Genomic DNA, 25,093 nt, shown 5'->3' with positions numbered 1-25,093 from the left:
TTTTATGATACAATTTTTTTTATAACACTATTGTTGATCGAATACCTTAACTGTTGCTGACATAACATAATTGATTTCGATATATACTGTCTGCCCGGCTGTCTTACAAATGCAATTGAATATGTATAATAAAAATACCGCCTACTGGGCTGTGTTCAATGGACTGTCAATAATGTTAGTAATTAATATAAATAATAAATTCAAAGAGCTATCCTTACTTCATTTGCATGGCAGTGTTATGCCTATCCATACGCCAGTAATTTATTGCAATATTAACAGCAAACTAAAAAGCCAAAAAATACTTTTGCTATCGATAAATTAATAGACTAATGCACAGCTCTAACAATAATAGCAAGAACAACAATATGATTGTTGTTTAAAATCGCCGGAAAACGTACGTTCCTTAATTTTCCACTGGTATTTAAAATTCATCCATTTAACGGCATTTAATGTAAAGATGACAACCGACGAGAGTATAATGACAGAAATGCTGGGTGAGTTTCACGGAAGCTTCAGCTGTTTCGAATTTTTCTTTAGTTGTAAATACCCCTTTTGCACCGCTAACGCAGATCGTGCAACGAATCCGACAAAGGAACGAGTCGACGAACTAGGCGTCCAAATGTTTTGCATTGTGGTACGCAGCAACACCCAATTGGTGCACAAGGCGCAGGAGATGATTGTAACCAAAGTTCGTTCGACCAATGTGAACGAAGCGATTCGAGCAATTGCGGTAGGTGTGACCGCTACACACACACACACCCTCTCAACCACATACACACACGCACAATGCCATTTAACTCATTCAATTATTCTTTGTCATAAAAACTGTTGTTGCAGTTGCTGGAGGAATGCATGACACAATGCGGCGACGTGTTCCAGGATGAGGCAGCCAAGTTTCGTTTTCTCAACGAGCTGATAAGATTGGTGTCAAAGAAATATGATGGTGCCATAACTCCGCTTGTGGTGAAGCAGCGCATAATGGAATGCCTGCTGCTGTGGACCACCGAGTTTCCGCAGCGCCAAAAGATACGGGATGCCTACGAGATGCTGCGCAAAGAGGGCGACATCGATCACAGCCAAACAGCCGCTGCGCTGGCCAAGCGGGAGAGCGTGCTCAATACCATGGACGAGGCCATGTTCGCCAAACTGATCAAAAGTCAGGATCCGGAGAACTTTAAGCGCGCCAATCTATTGCTCCAATATCGCATGGCCCAGGAGGCGCGACGCAATGATTTGCTCGCCCAGCATCGCCTCGTACTGCTGGAGGTGCAAGAGACCATGCAGCTGCTCAACGAAATGCTAGACAGCTATAATCCCAGCGATGATGATGTCAATGAGACCATACGCGAGCTCTACAAGAGCTGCAAGAAGCATAAACCCATCTTCCAGCATCTGCCCGAGCTGTTGGGCGACTCAGATGCTCAGCTAATAGGTTAGTTAAGCTCCCCATCATGATGTTATATATTTATAATTTACCCATGTTCTTCGCAGAAAAGACGCTGGATACAAATGGCGCTCTGGTGGCAGTTATGGCGCGCTATAGGCAACTGGTGCCCTCGCCTAAAAAAAGCACTACACCAGCTATTCAATCCATAGGCACAGCTGCAGCAACGGCCACAACTAAATCAGCTGTTGCCAGCGGCTCCAGCAATGCGGCACTGCTCAACGATCTGCTCGGGGATTTGCTGCTTGGCGATGGCGAAGCCCGGGCCACGCCAACCATTGCATCCAATAGCTCAATGCCCAATACTTTGACGGATCTAAGCGACATCTTTAGCAGCGCTCTGACCGAGAGCAAAGACAAGCAACAGCAAAGCGCGACGCCTTTTCAGCATGCTGGCAGCGGTGAGCTGCTGGAGCCACAGGTGCTCAGCCTTTTGGAAAACGAAAGCAACGGCGCTGCCGGTGATGGCCTGGCCAATGGCAGTGCCGCTGCAGATGATACCAAGAAGCCCAGCGTTGCACGCAAAATGCCCGAAATTGATATGCTAAGTGAGGAACTGTTCCAGCAGATACTGCCAGAACAGGAGCGTATGGGCAGCTTTAAGCGTTATCCCGAGAAATTGACGCTCAACGATTTGGCTCGCGAACGCATGCAAGTGAAGCCCGCAAAGCAATCAGCTGCGGACGCATTGGATGATGTGCCGTTGTTGAGCGCTACGCCAGCACAGTCGGTGCCGGTGCAGGTAACGCAGCCTGCAAAGGAAGAGGAGAAGATTGAGGGGGCACCTCCAGCTGCCACAAAAGAAATCAAGCATCTTAGCGAGATCAGCATCGATCTGGATAATATTCAGGCCACGGGCGAGGAGCGTGTTATGCTGGACGATGACGATATGCTTCTATGCCTAAACTTTACAGATGAGCGGCCCAGTCGCAATGTATCAGTAATTGTGATATCGGCCCAAAATAAAAGCCGCCAGCCAGTCAAAGACTTCCAGTTCGAGGCGAGCGTTAAAAAGGTGGGTAGTTCATCCATCGCATTGGCAGCTTAACGAACACATACATGTCTCATTCCATTCTCTGCTCGCAGCCCTGCAAGGTGCTCCTTTTGCCACCCACGAGCAACGCAATGGCGGCGCACAAGCCGTTCCGGCCAGCACCGCCTATTAATCAAGTGATGCTGCTGCTGAATCCCACAGGCAAGTCGGTGGATGTTACATGCATTGTGGGCTACAGGCTGGGCGATGATCCAGATCCCATCAAAGAGTCAATTGTAGCAAAGGGCATCGACTATGTGGACTAAGATCGTCGCGTTTTTTATTCTTCGTGCCGCCTTGTTTTCTTTTATGAAAAAAAAAAACGGGCTAGTCACTATTGATTTCTTTGTCGCACTGAATTATTGAGCTCTTTCCAAATTATTATTATTACTGTGTATTTATGTGTACTTACATTGATTGTATGCCTATAGGGATTTTTATTAAATTGCATTCCCTTATACATATATATTTCTATATATATATATGTGCATATACATATATATATATTAGCAGTATATTTTATAAAAAATGTATGAAAAATGTCGCTACAAAAGCAAAAGCGCATTTTCAGAGGTAGAACTCAACTCAGTTCAGTATTTCTCCCAAATCCATGTTGCCTGGGACCCGACTGCCTCCAAAAAATTGCCAAGCGTGTGCTTCAGTATCCCAACTGTTATATTTTCATAATCCGCACGGGCTGAAATGAAATTCTTATCGTATTTTGCTCGAGTTATTGACAAGGGCATTTAGAATTTGGTTAGCCTGAAGCTTATTAAGATGGAATCTGCTTCAGGCCTATCAGCCAGAGTGGATAATGCAAATGACTGTTTTCTTTTTTTTTTTTTTGTTACCTATTTGTCTAAGTTTACAGCTAGAGCTAAGGCTATGCTTACGTTAGTCGGCTACAATCTCGTCCTTGAAGGACAGAGCCGTAATTGCCTTTGTATGGCCCGTGTAGTCGCGCACGCAGTTTTTGGTGTGCAACTTCCAAAGGCGTGCAATGCCATCGGACGAGGCTGTGAACAGCCATTTGGAATCGGCGCTGAATGCAGCATCCCAGACCCAGTAATTTTTAATAGAGAGCTCACGCCACTTGGTAAAGTCCTCCGTTTTCCAAATGCAGGCAGTGCCATCGCCCGAGGTGGTTACCAGTAGACGCGAGTCGGGACTAAACTTGCAACGCAGTATGGAACGACTATGGGCCTGGATTTTCTTTTTGGGACTCATTGTGCTCAGATGCTGGCTAGGACTGCTGCTCAGTTGCCAAATGTAGCAGTTGCCCTTATTGTTGGCCGCAGCCATGTAGTGACCATCTGGAGAAATGGCCACATCTTGTATGGATGCATCCACCTCGGGCACAAGCTGCTCGTGCACTTCCGACTTAACGTCCCAGAGGTAAACGCCGCCATTTTGCGAGCCCATCGCAATTTCCACTTGATTCGGATGCAGGCAAGCAGCATTCACCGGCGCCTGGCAATCGAATACACGTGAACAGTGTGGCGGAGCTGACATCATGTCCCAGATGCGCACACGGTGATCCTCGCCGGCAGTGAACATCCAATTGCCATCCTCCTGAAAGCCCAGCCGTGTCACATTCTTTTGTACACCATCAAAGTTAATGACCGGCGCCGTGCAATTGGACTCCAAATCATACAGTCGTATGCACTGATATCCGCACGCGGCTAAGCGAGTTTTGTCCGGCGTGCGGTCCAACGCATTTACTTGCTATTTACAATAAATATCAATTACATATAAATAGTGCATTCACTTAGTCTCCGCTTCACTTACCGATGTCTCAACAAAGCGCATGGTTTTGATGCAGTTGCCGGTGTGCGCCTGCCACACTTTGATGGTGTGGTCATATCCACCAGTGGCCAGTATTAGCTGGTCTTCCGTCGTTTCCATTGCAGCACTCTTTAGTTGTTATTGTTTGTTTAATTTGATCATTGCTATTGCCGTGTTTCAAAGTTTATTAAAGAATTTGGATATTCTTACTAGAACTGCAGACTATCGATGGAACTTATCGAAGATAACAGTTGAAATTATTACAGAACTACTCCTCACTTGAGTAATGACTCCTCAATGTAGCTTTTAATAACATTTCGTTGGGTGTGGAAATGCTGTTGGTATTTCGTTAAGTACTCTCGTTCAATTATGGAGGCGCACAAATTTGTATCAGTGATAAAAAATAATATCGCGCAAAAAAACACAGATCGAACTAAAAAAATAAAAAAAGGGGCAAAAATGTTAAAATACGACAAGACGGGATACAGTTTGTTATCCAATCAAATTTTGCTCAAAAATGTTTCTGCGTCTCTCTTTTTTACAATTTTTTACAAGTCAACAAAAATGTATTATATCCATTAATGTCCATTAATGTACATAATTTAATACATCAAAATTAATTAAATTAAAAATGAATAGATTTCCGATGAAGAATTTTTGAAATTTGTCCCGGCAGTTATTTAGAAAAAGACATGACCGGAAAATATTGATATGTACAATAGCTTAAGTAGCCATTAAATTACATACATACATATATGTATGTATGTGTACATGTGCACAAATAAGCCTTGTCATAATAGGACTGCTATTTTTGAATATACATACATACATACATGTGTATGTATGCCATGTCCAGCATATTCGACAATAGCGGTAAATCATTGGAAGACACACGGCGATACAAAGGCGCTTCTGCCGAGAGACGAACGGTTCCTCGGAACGAAAAAGCACGACTGCGACCTAACGGTACTTCAAACAGGAAAATACCAAATCAAAATCGCGCAGCTGCAACCTAACGGCAGTTGTAGGAATTAAAACTTGTAAGTGAGAAATAATGAACCAATGGCAGGCAAGAACAAGTAATGCTATTAGCAAAGGCATATATATATGTATGTATGTATGCATTTGTGTATACATACATATGTGTATGTATGTGCATGTATTTTGCCGGTGGCATTATACTGAGCGACGAGGGAGGCAAAGACAAGTCGCAAAGAACTTTCTGCTGCGCACAAGAGCATTAACCAATATGAGTAATCAAATGATCCAAGAAGCGAAATCGTTTCAGCTGCATCGTTCTCTGGGTCAGAATCGATACGGGAGCATCTCGCATCAGCATGCTAAGCTCAGAGGCGGCAAGCGGTGGCCACACAAATATGCCTTGCTGAAGGGTCCAGAAAGGTAGACTCTTGCCTGGAGCCACAGCAAGTGATGATGCTGATGTTGGTGCTGCCCACCGTTTTGTATGATGTCGTCCTTGGCATGGACTTACTGTGTGGGACAGAAGACAAAATGAAGGCGTGGCTCGGCCCTCTAACGTCCGTGATTCCAGCGCAGCCGACGTCCCTATCAGCTCTTCGTAGAGATCTGTCGAAGCAGAATGATCAAACGCCAGCTGGCGTCGTGGGGCCATTGTTAGAGTCGGACCAGAAGATTTCCTCGTCCATGCAGGTAACTCCACCTGGGATGACAGCCTCGACAGTCCACCCGGTCAATGGGGTCGCCAAAAGCGCAGTTCAGGAGAAATGAATTCTTGCACCATCGGAATGGACACTCCATGTGCTGGACAGGCGACTTCCACGGGAGGTCCTGGAAACTATACAGGCCCGCATTCCGTGCAGCGGGCGGCGACACAGATTCATAATGGAGGCCGAAGGACAGCACTTCTCCATCACTATTAACTCCCGGAAGCATGTTATCGTTAAGCTTCATACGCCGAAATATGTTGGCGCGCTGCAGAACGGAAGGGCGAATTGCGGATTGGGATAAAAAGTGGATGTTTCAATGATGAAGAGCGGGCAGTTCTCAATCCAATGAGAGAACTATAGAAAATAAGCGACAAGTGATTATATTAACTAAATATATAATCATTTTCAAACATGTAGTTTTCGAAGTTTCCATTTATTTTGCTTACGATGGTATTTTTTGCACTGAAGATCGAAACAAACACTGCAGTTGAGTGCAACTGACTGTGAGATACCCAGTAATAGATACTCAGTCACTGAGCATGTGATTAATAACCCTTTAACTGTGGCTTTAAAACTGTGACGGGAATATACATACATACGTACATACGTACATACATATATATTCCGTGGGGGGATATGGGCAAAAAAAAACTATTCACTTCACAAAGAAAAAAAGTCTATTTAAATAATTACAGTTTAATGTTCGTAGAGTTTAAAATAATATTCTTGTTTTATAATAAATATACTAAAGCTAATCGGCCATTCGATTTCTCTAGGTTTCCTATGCTCGTATATATATGTATATGCGTATGCGTATGTATATAAAATAAACTCTGAAATCGGCGATTTGACAATAATTATTTAAATTTGCCTCAACTGCAGCGCAAACGTATAAACCTGACAATACATACTAATAACTATATTATGAGTAAACAAAAAGTTGCACGAAAAAAAAAAAAAGGTTCAAGAAAATAAAAGATAAGCATAGTACACACTATGGTCAAGAATCTGCTTTGTTTAGGCTAGAATTCGCGACAAAATAATTGCTGGGCCTGGGCGCCAAATGCGTGGATACTTGTGGTAAATAAATAGTTGCCCCCAAATTACGAAAGAGTGAGAAAATACATATACAAAAGGTGTGTGCACATCCGCTCCAGATTCAGTTCGATGTCGCCTTACGTCTCGAAGTACTTGTAGATAGCAGTTACATAAGACATGACCTGCGTCCAGTCAGGTCGCTCAATTTGACACATGTCATTGATGTTCTGCGCGATGATACATTAAGACCGATTAATTAGGAAATTTATAGCGAATGACAGAACCGAGTGTACCCACCAGAGTGGTGCCAATGCCCACCGACTCGGCGGCGGCAAAGGCTAGCGAAAAGTTGCGCCGCTTGTTGGTCGGACTGAGTGTGTCGTAGGGTATGCGATCCGGCAGATAGGAATGTAGTATGGCGCAGAATGCGAGCCCATCGTTCCACGACGAGCTGAAGTTCGTGATGTCAATGTTGCGATAGCCAACGGTTTTATTCTGGCACCACTTGAGCAGCGCATTTCGCTTTGAGCCACCGTTTTTGGCCAGCATATTGAGCGGATCCTTGCGCTCACCTGCAACAGGCCATAAATATTACATTAATAATAAATCGAATAAACTATCCATAGATATGGGCCAGCTGGATGCGACTACCTACCGCTGATGAAGGATTTTGAGACGTTGCCAAAACTAAGGCTGCTCACGAGCGCGCTGGTGGGCGTCTGCACTGGCGTTGTCAGACTGGGCGGCTGCTGTTGCAAGCTGCTGGGCGTGTTTGGTGTGGAGGGCTGCGAGGATGATGTCGCACTTGTCATTGACTGTTGCGACAATTGCTGCTGCAGTTGCGGCGGCGGCGGCTGCTGCTGCTGCTGCTGCTGTGTTGCTTTGGTAGTGTTAGCTGCTGTTGTTGTGGGTGTTGCAGCTGCTGCTGTTGCTGCATTAACATTCACATGTAGATTGCTGCTCTGCAGCACGGGCAAGCGCAGCTGTACGGATGAATAAAATAAAAATTGTTATTTAATTAGGAGCACACATTATGGTATTTAAAAATACATACGCTGTCGTGCCAGTCGCTGGTTACGGGCAGTATAATGGGCGTGTTGCCAGTTTCGGGCGTGCCGCTATTCAAGCTGGACGTTGAGCTATAATGCGATTCGGTCTCGTCCGACTTGCCCTGCTGTAGTATGGAACGGAAGAGATTAGTTGGCGCAGTTTGTGAAAGACATTGACTCACTCACCTGTTTGTTGTTCTCGATGCTCTCGATCAGCGTTTTGACAGAGAGACGCGAATCCTGCCGACTAAAGCTGAGTTTACTGCGCCGTGAGGCCATCTCCTGCTGCACACTGGACAGCACCGATTGCTGCGTCTCCGTCTGCTGCATTTCTGTAAGGAAGTGCGATAGTAGGTACATCGAATTTCCTTGCGAAACAGTTGTTTGTTTTGGTTACTTACGTTGCTTGGTTAACTTTTCCAGCTGCTGTTCGAGTAGCCGGATCTTTTCCTTTTGCGTCTTGTTATCGAGCACCAGCTGCTCGCGTGCGCTGAGCGCCTCAGTCTTGAAATCGTTGGCAACACGCACTGTCATTAGGAGATCCGCCTGAAATTGTTGCCATTCGTCAGCGTCGCGTTTGCGCAGCTGTGTCTCCTTTTCTAGGCGGGATTCGCTATCGCTAAGCTGCAGCTGCACATCGCCCAAATGTCGCTGCGTTTCGCTTAGCAGCTCCTGGAGCTGTGCCTTGTCCTCCTGATGGCATTTGCACTGCACCTGCAGCTCGGCGACACGCTCCTCCAGTGTCTGGCAATCGCCGGCCAGTTTATCCTTTTCGCATTGCAGCTGCTCCAGCCGATACTCGAGATGTGAGACAGCGCACTTGGCATTATTTTTGGCTACCTTGCATTCCTCGCTGAGACCAGCCACTTGCTCGCGCAATCGACGCAACTCCGCCTGGCTGCGCGACCACTGATCCTGTAGCTCGGCCAGACGCTCCTCAAGCGTATCTTTCTCCCGGCGTGCCGCATCGAGCACATCGCTAAGATCAGTCTTATCCCCACGCGCCAGATCCGCTTCCAGCTCTTCGATCTTAGAGCGCGCATTTTCCAACAATGTGCTCAGCCTGCTTATCTCAATGGCACGCTGTGAGATCTCCTCATTGGCCAACGAGAGTTGCGCTTCGCTCTGCTTGCGTTCCGCATTGGCCGCATCCAGCTGTGAATCGAGAAGCGCGTTGCGTTCACGCTGTCGCTGCTGCTCCAGCTGCACGGCGTCGCGCGATTGCCGCAGCTCGGACAGCTCCGCGTTTAGCTCCTCCTGCTTGAGCAGCAAAGTCTCGCGTTCCTCCTGCGACGTCTGTATCAGATCAAGGAGCTTCTTCTCCCGCTCCGAGGTGGACACCTCGGCCGCCTGCTTTGTGTCGCGCAGGAGGAGCTCCTGCAATGTGTTGATCTGTGTGCGCGACTCATTAAGCATTTCCGTCTGACGGCACAGCGACTGAAAGAGCACATCTTTCTCCTCGGCGAGACGTTCGTTCTCCGTTTGCGTATCGGTCAGCTGTGTCTGCAGATCGGCCAGCTCCTGCAGCGTCGCCTGTAGCTCCTCATTAGTGGAGTAGTGCGTTTCCTCCATCTGTATGATCTTATCCTGCAGGCACGCTACTGAAATCTCACTTGAAGACGAGTGCTTGTCCCAGTCCGGCGTGAGGCATGGCGTACCATCATGCGCCGTTTCGTTTATCTACGTGTTTCAGTTATTATTATGAGATGCGGGCTATATGATTAAAGGTATATAAATACTCACATTGGGCAGTGCTATGGAGGCGGGTGCTGAGCTATGCAAGCGCTGCGAGTCTTGTATGATCTGGTGCTTCTCCGCGTCCGACAATGGCGAGTTAACAACGTCCCGCAAACGATTGCGCAAAGATTCATTTTCATATTTCAAATTGCCAATTTCCATTTGTGTTTTCTCTTGTTGATTCTGTAAGCAGAGAGCGTGTGGCAGGTGAGCGTATTGTATATTTTTCTAATGCCGCAAAAAAAAAAAAAAATTATAATACTGAGTGCTAATTATATGTGTCAAGAGTTTTCCGGCGAATGAAAACTAAGTGAAATTCAGTAAAACCCTTCTATGATAGTCCATTCAACAAGCCGAGGTGTGAACCGAATCCAGAATTATTATAGGCCGAGTCCTTAAGAAAACCAGTTACCAAATGAAAAATACCCGAAATGAAATATATCTGTTTCTGCAAATAACCAACTTTTGAGTAAAACTCAGTTCCAAGGCATGAATATCTCGGGTCCCCACCATTCCATTTATCTAACCAATTTTGAGTAGATATCAAATTAAGCCCTATATGAAAATGTTTACAACATGCTATTAATTTATATGCTAAAAAACAAGTTTTGAATCAAAGCCTGGGTTAATGCATGTGGAAAACCAGGTTCACAAAGCGAACTCCAAGGCAGATTTTGTTTAGTTTCTTTTAAGGCATTTAATCGACTTAATGTATGGCTAATGATTTACTATGTGAAACCGTGAGTGCATACTTTTAGCATTGACTGTGCTGTGGGGCGTTCGCCGAGCGAAAATTTCTCAATTAAAGGAGCGCAGAGCATATAGGAACATATTGAATATCAATAAATTGGTTAAAGTAACGAAGCGCAACGACGTCAGTTCCAGATCAAAACGAACACTAATAACAATAATAATGACAACAACAACAAAAACAACAACGTCAACGAGAACAAAAACAAGGCAATAGTTAGACAACAGTTGACAGCCTTTGTGGTTAGTTGACGAACCGACACGCTGTCTGGGTGACTACAGTGAAAGCTCACTTATAAGTTCCTGTCCTGCTCAGCGAGATGTACATGGAACATAATGGAGGAGGTTCGATTTCTAGAAAATTGGTTGACTGCATCTTTAAAATTGAGACGTTTGCAATTTTGGTTCGAGGAAAACACTCAAATTCAAGCCGTCCGTCTGTCGAGCATTTACTGTAGTTTTTTCTTCTGCTTTTCTTGTTGATGTTTTACCTGCATCTTGAGCAGATCACCCCTCAGTTTGGTCACCTCGCTTTGGTATGGCAGCAGCTCTGTGATGCGCATCTCTAGCTGCAGTTGCTCGCGTCCAAGTCGCTCCAGCTGTTTGTGCAGCTCCTGCATTTTATTGTTAGCCTGGAATTGTTGTGATTATTCGATTAGTTCAATAAGTTTAATATTGTGTTGCTTAGCGTAACGTACCTCTAACAGTTGTTGTTGCTGTTGCTCGTTGTTGATGAGTTGTTGTTGTTGTTGTTGTTGCTGCTGCTGCTGATAGCTGCTAGCGGCAACTGCTGCAACGGCAACAGCTGCTGCTGCGGCTGGAAAGGCGTTCGTTGCTGCACTGCTGTTGCTGCTGCCGTTGCCTGCAGCACTTGTTGTTGTTGCTGCTGCTGCTAATTGCTGGTAGAAATCAGCAGCGGCAGCGGCAGCAACGCCGCCATCTTGCAATGCGGCCAATGCGCCGTTGCTGCTGTTGTTATTATTATTGCTGTGGCCGCTGTTGCTGTTATTTGGTGTTGGTGTTGGGACAGCAGCAATGGACGTCATCAGTTGATGCTGCTGCTGCTGCTGATCAAGTTGTTGTTGCTGTTGTGGCTGCTGTGGCAATTGCTTTGGCTGCTTTTGTCCTTTAAACTTTGATTTCTTTTGCGGCAGCGTATTGCTCAGCTGCTGTTGCGGCTGGCGCCGCTGCTGCTGCAATTGCTGCTGTTGTTGTGTTGTCAGCAGCAGCGCAGCCTCGTCACCCACATCGACGCCGCGTTCGTAGGTCGCGTCGTGATTTGAATAAAATGTTGTTGTTGTCGCTGCTGACGCAGAGTTGTTCAGTGATTGTTGCTGCTGATGCTGTTGTTGTTGTTGTTGTTGCTGCTGCTGCTGCTGCTCATGCGCTGTGTTAAGGGATGTGCTCGACTGTGATTTCTGTCGATTGTTGTTGGAATGCTGCTGCTGTTGCTTGTGCGATGAGTTATTGGAGGAGGCAGAACTCGAGGTTCCTTGTCCTCTGCGGAATAATGATTTTAATTTAATCATTTTGTGGAATTGTTAGCTACGTTGTCGTGTTTGTGTTTCTTGTTGGTAGTTTGCAAAACGTTAATCATTAACTTTCAACTTTGATTGAATTTGTTATTGTTGTTGTTTTATTTCTTTTTTTTTTATTTATTTATCGTTGCTCTTCAAGATATATTGGCAACGTCGTCGTTCGTTTAATCGTTCTTAAAATTAATCGTTATCGCTGTTTATGCTGTTATCACACATTTAAGTCAGCTTAAACACTCTGCTCATTTTATTTATTTACGTGGGTATGTTGCGATGCTAATGCCAGTTAATGTACAAGAGAAGAAAGTACAATTTCTGCAAGCCATTTTCGCAGTTAATGCAATGCAAGTGAAGGCGATTGAGTGGCAAAACCAAACGATGAATGAAAGTTCAAAGCAGATGCTAATAAAACAGCGCGCAACTGTTGCATGCCAACTAAAAACAATAACTCGTTTGTGTTGTTGCTGCTGCCGTGGTTATTGTTGTTCACTCTGACAATCGCATGCATTGTTGTTTTTGCTGAGCCGCGCTCTCAGCGTGTGTAAGTGGGGGAGACGCCAAGAATGTAAGATTAGCCGAGTCAAAAAGAGCGAGAGAATAACAGCACACTGTAATGTTAACTAACAGCGGACATGTCAGAAGCATCAAGATAAAAACAAACAACAAAAAATCACGGCCACATCATTAATATGCAATTAATAATAATTTGCAATTGAAATGCAAAGCACAAATGCGACACAAACTGCAAACGTTGACGTCTAGTTAAATGTCGCACGTACATACATATATGCCTGTATATGCAATGCATGCTTGTGTCAGTTTGTTTGCGTATTTGCTCATATGGTTCGCTTTTCATTGTCATCAATGTGGGCAGCGTGTTGATTACTCATGTAGCGAATTGAGAACTTGAAATGTGCTATAAGATGGGGAAGTACTACTCACAATCTCTTATATATACAAACCAATCATACTTTCATACATAAGCATCGTAAAAACTGCTTCTAGCCCGTTTATGGCCGGCCGGCCAAATATTGAAGATATTGTGAACTAAGGTTGTGCTAGGAGTTGTAACAAAGTTTGCCCGCTCGCCGAAGATGACGTATTAAACTGATCATTTAAATAGATCATTCAAAAATGTAAACGCATTACATATGTATAAAAAATAGGCGACAAATTAAATTATTAAAAATGTTATAATACATTGATTATTTTAATCAATTGATAGCCCTAGTCTTATAGATATTTGTGCAGCCCTAGATAGAAACAACTGTGACGTAAAAAAAAAACGCATTTTTTGCCGTCACATCTTTCCATCTCAACAGAATCTTCTGCGGCCCACACGACGTACACGCAAATGTTGTGTTTATTTTGCTTAAAGACTTTCGACTTTTGACAACACAGCGACATTTAAATTGAAACACAAACCTAAAAAATGACATCATGCACGCAAAATCTGATTTTTGTTGGACTGTCGCAATTTCGTTAATTACAGGCAAACATCATGCGAGTTAAATCAGGTGCGTGGGTCATTATACACCAATGTATGTACATTTATAGCCATATTTATACATGTGTATGTCTTAATGCAGACATGACTGGACAGTGGTGTGAGTGGTTTAAGTTTATCTATTGTTTGCACTGCGATAAGTGACATTGTCATTAGATAATTACAAATTACCGCCCAAGAAATGAGAACTGAGCTCGTGAACTTATTTCGCGTTTCAATGCTAATTAATATAATAATTAAATATGCATACCACGCGCGCACATTTAGCACGAATTTTGCAACACTGCACATGTTGCAGCAGGAGAGCGAGTGTGTCATACGAGCAGGATGTAAGCGTGCGTGTGTGCGTGCATCTTAAATCAAATTACAAATGAAACTGTTGCTGCGGCAACAACTACAACAAATTGTCGCTACGTCTGAGAAGACGAATGTAAATTAAAAAAAAAAAGAACAGCAACACTTGATGAATGTCATGCGTGTAATTCATACTGAAGAATAACAACAAGCAGCAGAGCAGCTTGAGCCGTTGCGACCGCTTAACAATGAATTCAACACACACACACACACATACACACTTACAAAGAGACATACATGGCGACACGTACACACGCTCCGGATTTCGATATGTTTACTCACACACATGCGCCTTTAATTGTTTGCAACAAATAACTGTAAAAGGTTTTTTGTATACCTTCTTTTTGCACACACATACACATAAATCATACTGAGCAGAGTGCTAGTCATGTAAATAAGTTAGAACGTATTTACAGGGGGAAAACAAACAAAAATAAAAGACAAGAGAATAAAAACAGCGCGCACGGAAAAAAGAGCTGAGAAACTGACAACAAACGCGAACGCGACGCGACGCGCGTTTTCTGACCGAGTCAACTGCAAGCAGTGTGACCGTAGTTTGCAAACGCAAAATGTTTGCTTCAGCGCGCGCGCCGTTAATAACAGTGCAATGTTATGTATTTAGATAACAGCGCATGCGTGGCGTGTCGTCCAATTCTGTTGTGCAAACGGCCTTTACAACACTTGCGCAACGCGCGCGATAAGCAAATTTATTTAAAAATCTAAAAATTAACAAGCAGGCTTCCCATTTGACTTCGACGTTTTTTGTCCGACTAATGTCTATTTCATTTTAAATTAAAGGCAAATCCAAAACAGTTCGGCTGTTCACCTATTTGGTAATTTTTTTTTTTTGTTGTCCCATTTTAATAATTCTGTGCAAACAAAATTTTTGGTGCACAGTAAACGTGTATTTTTTTTGGTGTGCTGTGGCAAATTAATTCCTCGATTTGGATCTACATTATGTCGTTCTTGAAGAATATGTTAAACGGCAACCTTAAGCGGGGCCCCGTGTCAGATGACAAGACAAAAGATAAAGACGTTGACATGCAACCAACAGATCTATTCGAGGGTGGGCACAAGTTGACGGCGCTGGAGAACATTGGATCTTCCCTGACAACACTGTGGAGTAGTTGCAGATTAAACGTAATATCCAGTAGAGAAAACATCGAATCTCAGGCTGAGCGTAAGTACAGCAGAGTTTTGACCCCACAAAAAGATCTCAATTGATCGTCAGCTAACTTTTTAGAAAATAGTAAGTCGAACAATACTTCCAATGAAATTGCAAAGGCGACCAATGAAGACACAACCCTGGCTTCAACTTGTAAGTCGTAGCCCGTAACTACACGTCTAACTGCTCTCTCTAAAGCGCGGACCTAATTAATTTATATTGAAATCCGGATCGAATCGTTCATGATTCAATAACACTAAATCATCTTGCGTATTAATAAAACCAAATCCACAAAAATGCCACATTCTCATCAAAGCAAATTAAACAAATAACTGTCACAAATGACAAACGAAAACTAAATTTAAAAATTCAACAAAAAGGTATACAAATAAAAAATGCACAAATAAATGATTACTTATATTGGCTAATACGTTTTCCTTACACCTGCGAGGCTATAACAATATTCGATAGAGAGGTATATAGTCTATTCTTTATCAGGACGAATAGCTGAAACAGCCTCTCCAGATATATCTACATTTTTGGCTGCCTAAGCTTACCTTCGAAAAGTGTAAGATCTTGGCATTTCTTGGTATTTTTAAGGCCAAATTTAACCATTTTTTCACTATGGTATTAAATGTTTTTCGTCATATATTTTCAAAACTTTGAACAGACCATTTAAGTTTTGGTTTGCAATTGACCGTCGTACTGAAAATATTTCATTTGCAAAATTTCCACAATTTGCAACTACCAACAAGTAAGAGGTTCTAGTCGGGAGCTCCCTAGGGGATACCCTGAACCCTCTTCTTCCAACATCAAATGCATATATATATATTCTATTTTAGAAGCTATATGTCAAGTTTGGTGACTCTAGCTCTTATTATTTACCAAAATTGCCCAAAAAAACAGAATATTGATATAGATTTTTATCGATTGCTCGGAAACGAAGGAAGTTATCGATCATCTACATCTAAAATTTCAAGTCTCTAGCTCTTATAGGTTCTGAGATCCTTGCGTTCATACATACGGACGGACGGACGGACAGACAGACAGACGGACATGGCTAGATCGACTCGGCTATTGGTGCTGATCAAGAATATATATACTTTATGGGGTCGGAGATGCTTCCTTCTGCCTGTTACATACATTTGGATTTTGCACAAATACAATATACCCTTATACCCATTTTTTAAGGGTTCAGGGTATAAAAATGATTAGATGAATGGAACCATAGCTTATAATTGTTGGATTTGGATCTCTCTCAACTGCAACTGGAGTAGGGAACCTAGCTTAGCCAGTAGAATACTCTTGATAGTATTAGAAATAAACTTGATATGCATATTGTATGTGGATATTTTTCTACATGTGTCGACCAACTTCTTCTTTAATATAGATAATCGTGTCCAGGTAAATATTTACAATCCTAAGCATATTGAAAAGAATTATAAAATGAGTTCAAAAAAGTTGTTTGCAAGTTATCTGATGGATATTAGTGTCGCCTCTTGGAATGTCAGTAATGGACAAAAGGCGTCAACTACTGAACTCTACAGAATGAGAAAGATTACCGTGGACGACAGCAGAATGGGGGACGGCACATTTCTGTATCGATTTCACATTGTCGGGTTACCCATGGGAGCGTTTCCCAGCCGCTGCATGATGTGGCCCATGGGCCAATCAACTGAGAAGCCGGCCATTGGCTTAATGCCGTCATTGATGACAGTTGAGTTTCATTTTCTTTATACATATATCTGTTTCTTTTGTATTCTTTGGCAGTTGGCAGACAGTCAGATAGTCCGACAGTCGCAGCCAAGAATGGGCTCAGCTAGATACCTTAGATAACTCGGGTTCCATTCTGATGTCTTCTTTTTCATCGTCTTTGGCCCCTGTCCCGGTACCGAGACCAAATTCTATAGATGCGATTGCTTCTAGCGTGTCGTGGGCTTATCGAGCGGACGGACAACAGCAAAAAGAGACGTTTGGGGCCTACCGGAACCGCAAAAGCCACAAACCGCGTCGGCTCTGTGCGTTATTTTTGCAGTTTTACGTTTACGTTTTTATTTTTTATTTTCTTAAATGTTTTTTATTGTTTAGGTTTCGGTTTTTGGCCAGCCGGTCCGAAGACTCGTTGGGGTCTATGACCATCGGAAAGCAAACGTCACTTATCGCTGCTTAGAGGCGTCGTGGTAATACCCCCACCCCCCACCGCAGTGGGTGCCCAGCCCCCATCCCCAGCCCATGATCGCTGGGCGGCACTAACGGATCGCATTACGCCTAGCTTTGGCAGCGGCACCTGAGAAAGACAGTGGGCAGTTAACTAGTCAGACAGTCGGCTGACCAGCGAGCATGACATAAGTATATTAAAAAAAAAAAAAGCAAGTAGAAATGTTTTTGTTGGGCATGCTTGGCTGCTAGATACCCTGCAGACAAGTTTTCAGTACAAAATGTTAAAAAAGTAAGTCGATAGATCCGTCAACACTTATTTTTATGCTCTAATACAATATATTATATTAACTACTCCAAGAATAAGAATGCAACAGGCATTTTCACCATTTAAACGGTGCAGGGTATTAAGAATCACTAACATTCAGTCGAGTTTGTTGGTTTGTCTCTCGGTTTCGCCTCGATGTGAGTGTTACGCTTTGGTGCGCCCCCGTTGCCCTACAATTGGGGGTGTACGAGAAGGATGGCCGGTTATGGATCTAAATAGCTGCTTAATATTCAATTGATTGAAGCCAATTACGGCCTCTCAACGATAGATAATAAATAAAACATTTTGTTTTCTTCAGCATTTAGCTACAAACAATCTACCATAAAACTGTGCTTAAATGCCGTTCAGATCTGGGGCAGCTGTTGGATAATTAATAAAAACGTTAAAGCAGTCAATAGTTCTTACTGATCATTTTTGATCAATTAATGTACCGATAACTCATATTGCATTTTATAGACGACCATTAGCGATTTTCTTTATTAGGCTACTAGCGTTTCTACTAAAAGGTATTTATTTTCTGATAAGATGCGTGTAGAGAACAGCTATTTTTATAGATCGATTGCTATAGATATCGAATTAAATCGGTCGTCAATGATCGATAAATATTTCGGTAAATATTATTTGAATGTCATTAAACGGCGAGGTAGAGTGTTGCCTATTCGTTGTCACCAAAAACCGTATACTATGTCTTGCGAGTCTTTCCCCCCATTTCGATTCCCATTCCAGTTTTCATGCTCGAAATATGCTCTGTTGACATGTGTGTTTATGTTTGGGTGTTTATCGCGCGCTTTGTTCGCATTTCTACCATATGCTAAACATTTCGCGGCGCTTGTATAATGCTCTTTTATTATTCGATTGTTAAAACATATTATAATACGTTTTCCTTTCGTTTCTCGAGAAAAAAAGAAAAAAAAACAAACACAATAAATTATTAACAAATGGTTTCATTTTTACTTCAGATATGTAGGTAAAAATAGAAACTAACGTTTTTTGTTGTTTTTCTTTTGGCTTTTGGCATTTGTCGTGTTGCTGTTGCATTTCTAAACTCATTTCTGTTAATATTTATGCACAAATTGTTAATGATTTACGTTTTGCTGTTGTTGTTGTTGTTTGGCATAGAATTGGAAAGTGAACTTTACAAAATTTCACTCGAATTATATAGTTAATGCGTTTTTAATGATCTTTAAAGTCAATTTCGCCAGCCAGAGATGGGTAAAGAGAAATAAAGATAGCTACAAATTGTCATAATTGTTCAACACTTACCCGCAAGAGATGCAATGTTGGAGGCAGCTGCAATCAACAGTAATAATCAATCAACGGTACGGTACACACAATACACATAAATGTACACATATATATACGTATAATTATACATATATATATGCGTTTATATGTGTGCTTGCAGCATATGCACTTTGACTTTGCTTTTGTAATTGCTAACAAACTTAAATGCCGTTAGACGAGCACGTTGTTTAAGACACACACCGTCTCTCTCTCTCTCTCTCTCTTTCTCTCTCTTCTGCAACTGCACTAAAAAACAAATAAATAAAAAGGAGAGCACATAAATAACTCATGTACTATGTGCATACACATCTATACTATATACATTACAATTTGTATATATTTGAAGAACAAAAAAAACACATTTATGTTTTATACACAGCTGCTGCAGCACCCATAGGCATCGACTGCGACGTCGGCAGCGTTGCGCACGTTAATTGCATTAGAAATTCGTATGCGTGTCGGGAATGAAGCCTTGCAAGAGATCAAATTAAATAAAAATAAATTCAACTAATTAGCAATCATTTGCGGCTTGAGCTTGTTTTAAGCATTTCTTTGGCACAAAAATTCCAATTAGACAAGAGCAGTGCAAATGCCATTTGTTATTGTTGTTTGTCTGCTAGTCCCGTTATTTCTCATACACACACACACACACACACACACACACACAACACTGTCATAGCACAAAGAAACAGATAGAGAGAGGTTGAGAGGCAGACTCTGTGACCTCGTCTTCATCTCGGACTGCACTGCACGCTTGATAGCCAATTAATATTCATTAAATAGATTTCGATGATATTGTTGCTGTTGTTCTGTGTTATTTATAGACGAAATGCAACGCGACATACAAATAGATCAGTATTGACAACAACAACGGTAAAGCCCTAAATGTATACTGTTAGAAACACATACGGACGCGTTCCTAATTGATTTTTGCCAATAATGTGGTTGCTATTATTGTTATTATTATTGCAGATGCCTTTGCTGCTCGTGTGTTAGCAGCCTTAGCTTTGATTGTTTGTGTTTGCTGCAGCGGCGTCTGTTTCTGTTTGCCTTCGCTGCCAATGTGACCGTTCTTCGTTGTCGGTAAAATACCAACACGTGGCTCGAAATACCATATAGACTAGTTTTGTTAAGTTTATTTTGCAACAGAAAAAAAAACACATTACATTAGATAAATTACCAACTAAATTATCAGACATGCTCAGTCCTTCACCCGCTCTATGGTGTTTGAGTCGAAGGGTACCTCCTCCACTTTGGAAAATCCTGATAGACGTATAATTTTTCCGGAGCCTTCTACTTTAATATGCTTGGCAAATTGCTGTGCCGGTGACAGAGCTAGATCCTCCTCCGATTTGTAGCCATAGTGTTTGGCCCAGTCGTTGCGACCGGTGAAGGCCATGTAGCACACGAAGCCAAACGCTTGCCATGCCAGTATTGCATAGCCAATGCTTAAGCGGCGCTTCCACAAATCGGCACGATGCTCCGGTATCGGATTTGTGTGGCGACGTACGAAACGGCGCAGCCACTTCATTTCAAACAATGCCATTGCCTAGGTTTTTACGTTGCCTATTATGTAAATATTTCCGATCTCGAGTTTAGCAGCGCGATATTCTGAATTGTAAAATAATGAAAAACAGCTGATAGCTAATAGAGATGAGAAACACCGTGGTTGGCAGAGTTACCAATGCCAGGGAGGACAGTGTGGCTGTATTAAATTAATCTAAGCAAATTTGTTTGCCTTTATTGGCTATTGGTCCTTGGCTATTGTTCTGGGCGAAGTATCTAGAGTGTTCGATTTGTTTAGTCCTTAATGTTTTCTCAAAACAGCAGTTGAACATTTAATATATTATTTAAATTTGTGGTTGTATTAGGCCCAATCACAGCTGCAGTTTACCGCCATTTGTCCAGGGTATTCAACATTCTTGAATTGTTAGCACTACCTGTTCACCACTGGGTCTTGCCCATCAAAAATTGCCAATTGACCACAATGCATATAGTGATAAATCGATGTGCCAATATCTACATATGGTTAAAAAAAATATCTATAAAGTAATACAAAAGTTTGGAATATTCATTTGTTAGCCAATTGGTTGGTATTTAATTTGTGGCAAAGTGGCAACTCTGTCAAACAAACGGTGCTTCATAGAATGCAATGTTGTTTTTGTTATAACATAATATTACAAAAAAAAGAACTCCAGTTTTAATTTCATTTTTGGAAGTGATAATTTTATGTAAATACGTTCAGTTCTAGCAAGCAATAAGTGAGTACATTTATTATACAATTTTCTATATACAAATGTGGTGAAGTAGGCTTTAATAATATTTTAATATTGTTGAACCCTTAGTATAGAAAGGAAACTCTTTTTAGCGATTTGCTGCCAGACTGCAAGATGCCTACTGCGCAGCAGACGTCTCAGCAGCAGCAGCAGCAGCAACTTACCAACGAGGAGAGCAATGGCGTCAATGAACCAAAAGTTGAGGACGATAATATGCCAAATTTGTCAACACTATCGCTAGATGAACTGAAGCAGCTTGATCGAGATCCCGAGTTCTTTGATGATTTTATTGAGGAAATGTCTGTAGTGCAGCATTTGAATGAGGAGCTGGATTCCATGATGAATCAAGTAGAGAACATATCGCGTAAATTTGCTCCGATATCTTGCATAGTTTGACTCTAAAGCTACTCTATATACAGGTGAAAACGAAAGCAAGGGCACACATCTAGTTGAACTAAAGAGACGGCTCAGCGACGACTATACGGCGCTTAAAACGCTCGGTGAAAAATGTGATCTACTGAACAAGAAATACTTGAAGAAATCGGAGGAATATGCACCACAGCACATTCGAGTAAAATGCACTGCAATTTTAAATGGTATTGATAATCATTCTAATAAGAAGTTTTTCGTACAGGAACTTTTGCAAATAGCCGCCTCAAATGCGGATGCCGACTGTGATCGTCATGTGGAGCATTTCCTGAATGGTAAAATCGATGTGCAGACCTTTCTCAATACGTATCAGAGCTCAAAGAAGATTAGCGCTGAGCGCAAAGCCAAGGAAGAACGGCTGGGCACCCAGCTAACCGCATTGGAACGTGCAGGCATATAGGTAGATGATGATGCACCTGCTATTGCTCGTCTACTTAAGCCCAATTCGTTATTGTGTTTTACTGTTTTGTTCATTACAAAGCCGCAATATATAGAGATTAAGCAAATAGCAACGTATTGTAGAACTTGCTCGCTCGAGAAAAGTGTAAAATCTAGTTATATTTATATATATATACATCATTATTGATAGCAGTTAAGTCTATAGGGCAATCAAATTATGGTTCTTAGTTGTATTTTACTATGGAATTTGTGTAATAATTAACTTTGTATTGTAATTGTCGCTTGTGGTGCGACTGTCCAAATAATTTATAACCCAACAGAATGTATGTGCATGAACTAAGGAATTATAAAAGTGTATGACCTAAATATATTTACAAGATTAACGTTAATGCGTCCGTGCAGATTACATTTTAGAATTTTAACCAAAGCAACTCGTGTGAATAAAGGCATATACATATGTTTAGTCCCAGCTGACGTGTTTACTTGTAATTTATTGTATTACAAATTTTCACTAGAAACATATGTAGGTACATTTTTTTTCCGCTAAATTTAAGTTCGACGGCTGTTGTCGGAATCTAAACTCGCATATTTACGTTGTTTGCATTAGTTTTCCACATACTGCCGCCAATTGTCATCGACAAGCTGTTGGTTTTCTTATTAACACTGCAGCTAAAATATCGATTGACTATGTATCGATATAAAATTAAACGAAAGTTAACTAACACTTGACCATTGAAACAGTGCTAATAGACGTCAGCATTTGCGTTCCCGCCAATATATGTTTACATTCGCAGAATATACTTCATTTGCGCGGCCATCATTGCGAACGTTATAAGTTATAACAAATCGGATACATTTCATATTAAGTATGGGGAAGTGCACTCTTTGTCGCTCGAGCACAGATGACGAACTGTGCCTTGGCAAGTTTCATAGCCGTGGCAAAATTAATGTGCACGAAAATTGTCTGGTATGTAAAAACAATGGTTCTCAAAACAAAACCCAATATTTACGAACACAATCAATCGCTATAGTATTTGAGCTCCAATCTGGTGCAACGGGGCAATGGGAGCAATGACATTTTGAACTTTACTGTAAAGGATATTCAAGCCGAATCGGAACGCACCAAATTGTTGGTAAGTTTTATACAGCTGTAATTAACTGCCGCCATTCTGCCGTACACAGGGTGGCTCAGCTACCTGCTCAACCTTTTTTTTTCATAAACCCTTGCAGTGTGTATTTAAACTAGACAAACAATACATACTTACATACCTTCTTGCTGAGTGTGTATAAATCTTTCAAGATAGAAAGAGTAGATGCGCGCCTTTTAGCTGGCTGTTCCAATTACTATACCATGGCAACAACTTGAATCTAATATATATTTTTGTTTTTTGTTTTATTAATTGCAGATTTGTTGCTACTGCCATAAGGCGGGCGCCAACATTGGCTGCTGCAAGCCCGGTTGCCGCAAAACGTTCCACACGCATTGTGGGCTAAATAACGGCGCACAGAATCAATATGTTGGCACGTACAAATCGTTCTGCAATATACACATTGAATCCTACCGAGAACGTCCCAAAGCGCAGGAGAAATGTGTGATATGCTTTGAGCGGCTGGTGAAGCCGGGGAATGCGTTTTGCTGCACCAAATACATGCACGGCAAGTGCTGCAACAACGGCTGGTACCACAAGGACTGTCTGCAGCATTATGCCAACTCGGCTGGCTATTTTTTCAAGTGCCCGTTGTGCAACGATGCCGAAAGATTCCGTTTAGTTGCATACTGGGGCATTACAGTGCCGGATCGGTAAGTGGGTCTAATTAAGATTTGAGCTCTCATCGAAAAGCCGAGGTTTAATTTGGTTCCTTTTGCAATAGTGATGCCTCTTGGGAGGAGAATGATGCGTTCGCCGATCAGCTTCTAGTCCCGACCCAGTGCACCGCCCAAAATTGCATTAGTGCCGGTGGACGCGAAGGCAGCACACTAACAATGTTCTACTGCGTGCTGTGCGGTTCGAATCCGATGCATACGGAATGCACGAATTATAAAGATGAAACCTATCGGTGCAATGATTGCAGTGTGGTTCAGTATAATCCGTCCGTGTATGAAACTGATGAAAACGATGCCGATGTCGACGACGACAATGAAGATGAAGATGATGATGATGATTTGGATCCACTTGAAATGTTTTCTTCGATGGGAACTCCAGCCGTAGGAGGTACAACGACTCGCCAATTAAATCATGTTCTGCCGCAGAGCAGCAATATCAAGTATACAATAGATGATTCCGACTGTGAATCAGATTTTGACTGGAATGATTTCCCATTCCGCTCATCACGCTGCACAAATGAGAAGGAGAATGTGACCAGGGCAAATGTAATAATACCAACCACAATACGACCCAACACAAATCTGACACTGCGCAACACTGCACCATTGCGCACGCGTAACCGTCAAACATTGCCCAGTAATGACGGGCAACGTAACGGGGCTCAACAAACTCGTTTAAGTCTCTACGCTGAGTCCCGACAGAACAAAGACGCTGAGCCTTTGGGTCGCCGTACTCGTTCGCGCTCAAGGCAAACTATTGAAAGATCGCCAGCAGATGAAATGGAGCTAGACGACAAGTGTAATGGGGAGCCAATTGCACGACGCACCCGCAACTCGCCATGCGCAGCCCAAATGGATACATCTCCATTGATCTCGCGCGGGCGACGGCGTAGACGCAGCATCGCGGGGCAGAACCTGAACCTTGGACTCCATTCGCCATTCGATATATCATGTGTGGCAAATCGCACACGCGCTCGTTCCCGCAAGAAATGACTGAATGGGTACTATATCCATAGGTTTACTGTAAAATAATTTAATTTAATCATATAATCTTTGTACATAGCTGTTGCTTAAGTGTGTTAATTTAGGTTTCTTATGTTAGTTAGTTCAGAGAAAAGAATTAAGTAAACAAATATTTTTTTTTAATAAGTGTTGTTAGTTCTTTATTACACATACTATCAAACTCATGAATTTTGTACTTTTATTTTTGTAAGCTCAAGAACAATGTTCAAATGCACTCGTAGTATTTTTTTTTATAAATAAGGTAGAGAAAAAGAGATAAATGCGTCTTGCTCTTTTTCATTGCAGAC

The 25,093-nt window shown here is 42.2% G+C and overlaps 7 protein-coding genes across 12 annotated transcripts; 4 read left to right on the top strand and 3 right to left on the bottom strand.

Moving 5' to 3' along the window:
• Window positions 1-360: 360 nt before the first annotated feature.
• LOC115766485 (ADP-ribosylation factor-binding protein GGA1) lies at window positions 361-2,937 on the top strand. Its single transcript, XM_030710446.1, has 5 exons — window positions 361-494; window positions 570-730; window positions 838-1,432; window positions 1,492-2,459; window positions 2,531-2,937. The coding sequence occupies exons 1-5, from the start codon at window positions 458-460 to the stop codon at window positions 2,741-2,743; spliced, it is 1,974 nt and encodes a 657-aa protein (XP_030566306.1). The 5' UTR covers window positions 361-457; the 3' UTR covers window positions 2,744-2,937.
• A 38-nt stretch (window positions 2,938-2,975) lies between these two features.
• LOC115766486 (protein LST8 homolog) lies at window positions 2,976-4,476 on the bottom strand. The gene is made up of 3 exons (XM_030710447.1): window positions 4,266-4,476; window positions 3,371-4,202; window positions 2,976-3,174 (listed from the first exon to the last, which is right to left on the bottom strand). The coding sequence occupies exons 1-2, from the start codon at window positions 4,380-4,382 to the stop codon at window positions 3,372-3,374; spliced, it is 948 nt and encodes a 315-aa protein (XP_030566307.1). The 5' UTR covers window positions 4,383-4,476; the 3' UTR covers window positions 2,976-3,174; window position 3,371.
• Window positions 4,477-6,646: 2,170 nt separating this feature from the next.
• LOC115766420 (cytospin-A) lies at window positions 6,647-18,868 on the bottom strand. 2 transcript variants are annotated; one of them, XM_030710343.1, is made up of 10 exons: window positions 18,834-18,868; window positions 11,223-12,024; window positions 11,016-11,156; window positions 9,781-9,957; window positions 8,439-9,717; window positions 8,224-8,369; window positions 8,043-8,162; window positions 7,644-7,971; window positions 7,286-7,560; window positions 6,647-7,215 (listed from the first exon to the last, which is right to left on the bottom strand). In XM_030710343.1, the coding sequence occupies exons 2-10, from the start codon at window positions 11,568-11,570 to the stop codon at window positions 7,126-7,128; spliced, it is 2,904 nt and encodes a 967-aa protein (XP_030566203.1). In that variant the 5' UTR covers window positions 11,571-12,024; window positions 18,834-18,868; the 3' UTR covers window positions 6,647-7,125. The 2 variants fall into 2 exon arrangements, with proteins under 2 accessions (XP_030566203.1, XP_030566202.1); XM_030710342.1 differs by lacking the exon at window positions 18,834-18,868 and having other exon boundaries at window positions 11,223-12,326.
• LOC115766422 lies at window positions 14,720-15,467 on the top strand. Of its 2 annotated transcripts, none has more exons than XM_030710345.1 (2): window positions 14,720-15,100; window positions 15,171-15,467. In XM_030710345.1, the coding sequence occupies exons 1-2, from the start codon at window positions 14,878-14,880 to the stop codon at window positions 15,254-15,256; spliced, it is 309 nt and encodes a 102-aa protein (XP_030566205.1). In that variant the 5' UTR covers window positions 14,720-14,877; the 3' UTR covers window positions 15,257-15,467. The 2 variants fall into 2 exon arrangements, with proteins under 2 accessions (XP_030566205.1, XP_030566204.1); XM_030710344.1 differs by having other exon boundaries at window positions 14,732-15,100; window positions 15,164-15,467.
• Window positions 18,869-19,970: 1,102 nt separating the features above from the next.
• Window positions 19,971-20,504, bottom strand: LOC115766417. The gene has a single exon (XM_030710338.1). It carries the CDS (start codon window positions 20,398-20,400, stop codon window positions 20,056-20,058), a length of 345 nt encoding a protein of 114 aa, XP_030566198.1. The 5' UTR covers window positions 20,401-20,504; the 3' UTR covers window positions 19,971-20,055.
• A 516-nt stretch (window positions 20,505-21,020) lies between these two features.
• LOC115766429 (vacuolar protein sorting-associated protein 37A) lies at window positions 21,021-22,401 on the top strand. 4 transcript variants are annotated; one of them, XM_030710352.1, is made up of 4 exons: window positions 21,021-21,115; window positions 21,200-21,494; window positions 21,550-21,701; window positions 21,753-22,401. In XM_030710352.1, the coding sequence occupies exons 2-4, from the start codon at window positions 21,245-21,247 to the stop codon at window positions 21,957-21,959; spliced, it is 609 nt and encodes a 202-aa protein (XP_030566212.1). In that variant the 5' UTR covers window positions 21,021-21,115; window positions 21,200-21,244; the 3' UTR covers window positions 21,960-22,401. The 4 variants fall into 4 exon arrangements, with proteins under 4 accessions (XP_030566212.1, XP_030566216.1, XP_030566215.1 ...); XM_030710356.1 differs by having other exon boundaries at window positions 21,023-21,115; window positions 21,765-22,401; XM_030710355.1 differs by having other exon boundaries at window positions 21,027-21,115; window positions 21,223-21,494.
• A 76-nt stretch (window positions 22,402-22,477) lies between these two features.
• On the top strand, window positions 22,478-24,935 carry LOC115766428 (PHD finger protein 7). The gene is made up of 4 exons (XM_030710351.1): window positions 22,478-22,925; window positions 22,990-23,091; window positions 23,365-23,759; window positions 23,831-24,935. The coding sequence occupies exons 1-4, from the start codon at window positions 22,827-22,829 to the stop codon at window positions 24,774-24,776; spliced, it is 1,542 nt and encodes a 513-aa protein (XP_030566211.1). The 5' UTR covers window positions 22,478-22,826; the 3' UTR covers window positions 24,777-24,935.
• The last annotated feature ends 158 nt before the right edge of the window (window positions 24,936-25,093 follow it).

The sequence above is a fragment of the Drosophila novamexicana genome, unplaced genomic scaffold, assembly GCF_003285875.2.
Source record: "Drosophila novamexicana strain 15010-1031.04,08,12 unplaced genomic scaffold, DnovRS2.1 tig00001151-arrow-arrow-pilon, whole genome shotgun sequence".
Taxonomy (NCBI): domain Eukaryota; kingdom Metazoa; phylum Arthropoda; class Insecta; order Diptera; family Drosophilidae; genus Drosophila; species Drosophila novamexicana.
The sequence above is the reverse complement of the archived record's forward strand: the minus strand, read 5'-3'. Positions and strand labels throughout refer to the sequence as shown.

Bases quoted from the DNA above. Each gene is read 5' to 3' on its own strand.
- LOC115766422 (XM_030710345.1), top strand. From the start codon at position 14,878: ATGTCGTTCTTGAAGAATATGTTAAACGGCAACCTTAAGCGGGGCCCC. The intron at 15,101-15,170 runs GTAAGTACAGCA...TTTAGAAAATAG, and splicing joins CATCGAATCTCAGGCTGAGC to TAAGTCGAACAATACTTCCA.
- LOC115766429 (XM_030710352.1), top strand. From the start codon at position 21,245: ATGCCTACTGCGCAGCAGACGTCTCAGCAGCAGCAGCAGCAGCAACTT. The intron at 21,495-21,549 runs GTAAATTTGCTC...CTCTATATACAG, and splicing joins TCAAGTAGAGAACATATCGC to GTGAAAACGAAAGCAAGGGC. The intron at 21,702-21,752 runs GTAAAATGCACT...TCTAATAAGAAG, and splicing joins ATGCACCACAGCACATTCGA to TTTTTCGTACAGGAACTTTT.
- LOC115766417 (XM_030710338.1), bottom strand. From the start codon at position 20,400: ATGGCATTGTTTGAAATGAAGTGGCTGCGCCGTTTCGTACGTCGCCAC.
- LOC115766420 (XM_030710342.1), bottom strand. From the start codon at position 12,053: ATGATTAAATTAAAATCATTATTCCGCAGAGGACAAGGAACCTCGAGT. The intron at 8,370-8,438 runs GTAAGTAACCAA...ACTTCCTTACAG, and splicing joins GGAAAAGTTAACCAAGCAAC to AAATGCAGCAGACGGAGACG. The intron at 7,561-7,643 runs GTAGGTAGTCGC...GGCCTGTTGCAG, and splicing joins CTCAAAATCCTTCATCAGCG to GTGAGCGCAAGGATCCGCTC.
- LOC115766428 (XM_030710351.1), top strand. From the start codon at position 22,827: ATGGGGAAGTGCACTCTTTGTCGCTCGAGCACAGATGACGAACTGTGC. The intron at 22,926-22,989 runs GTATGTAAAAAC...CAATCGCTATAG, and splicing joins ATGTGCACGAAAATTGTCTG to TATTTGAGCTCCAATCTGGT. The intron at 23,760-23,830 runs GTAAGTGGGTCT...CTTTTGCAATAG, and splicing joins GGCATTACAGTGCCGGATCG to TGATGCCTCTTGGGAGGAGA.
- LOC115766486 (XM_030710447.1), bottom strand. From the start codon at position 4,382: ATGGAAACGACGGAAGACCAGCTAATACTGGCCACTGGTGGATATGAC. The intron at 4,203-4,265 runs GTAAGTGAAGCG...TATTGTAAATAG, and splicing joins TGCGCTTTGTTGAGACATCG to CAAGTAAATGCGTTGGACCG.
- LOC115766485 (XM_030710446.1), top strand. From the start codon at position 458: ATGACAACCGACGAGAGTATAATGACAGAAATGCTGG. The intron at 495-569 runs GTGAGTTTCACG...CCGCTAACGCAG, and splicing joins TATAATGACAGAAATGCTGG to ATCGTGCAACGAATCCGACA. The intron at 2,460-2,530 runs GTGGGTAGTTCA...CTCTGCTCGCAG, and splicing joins TCGAGGCGAGCGTTAAAAAG to CCCTGCAAGGTGCTCCTTTT.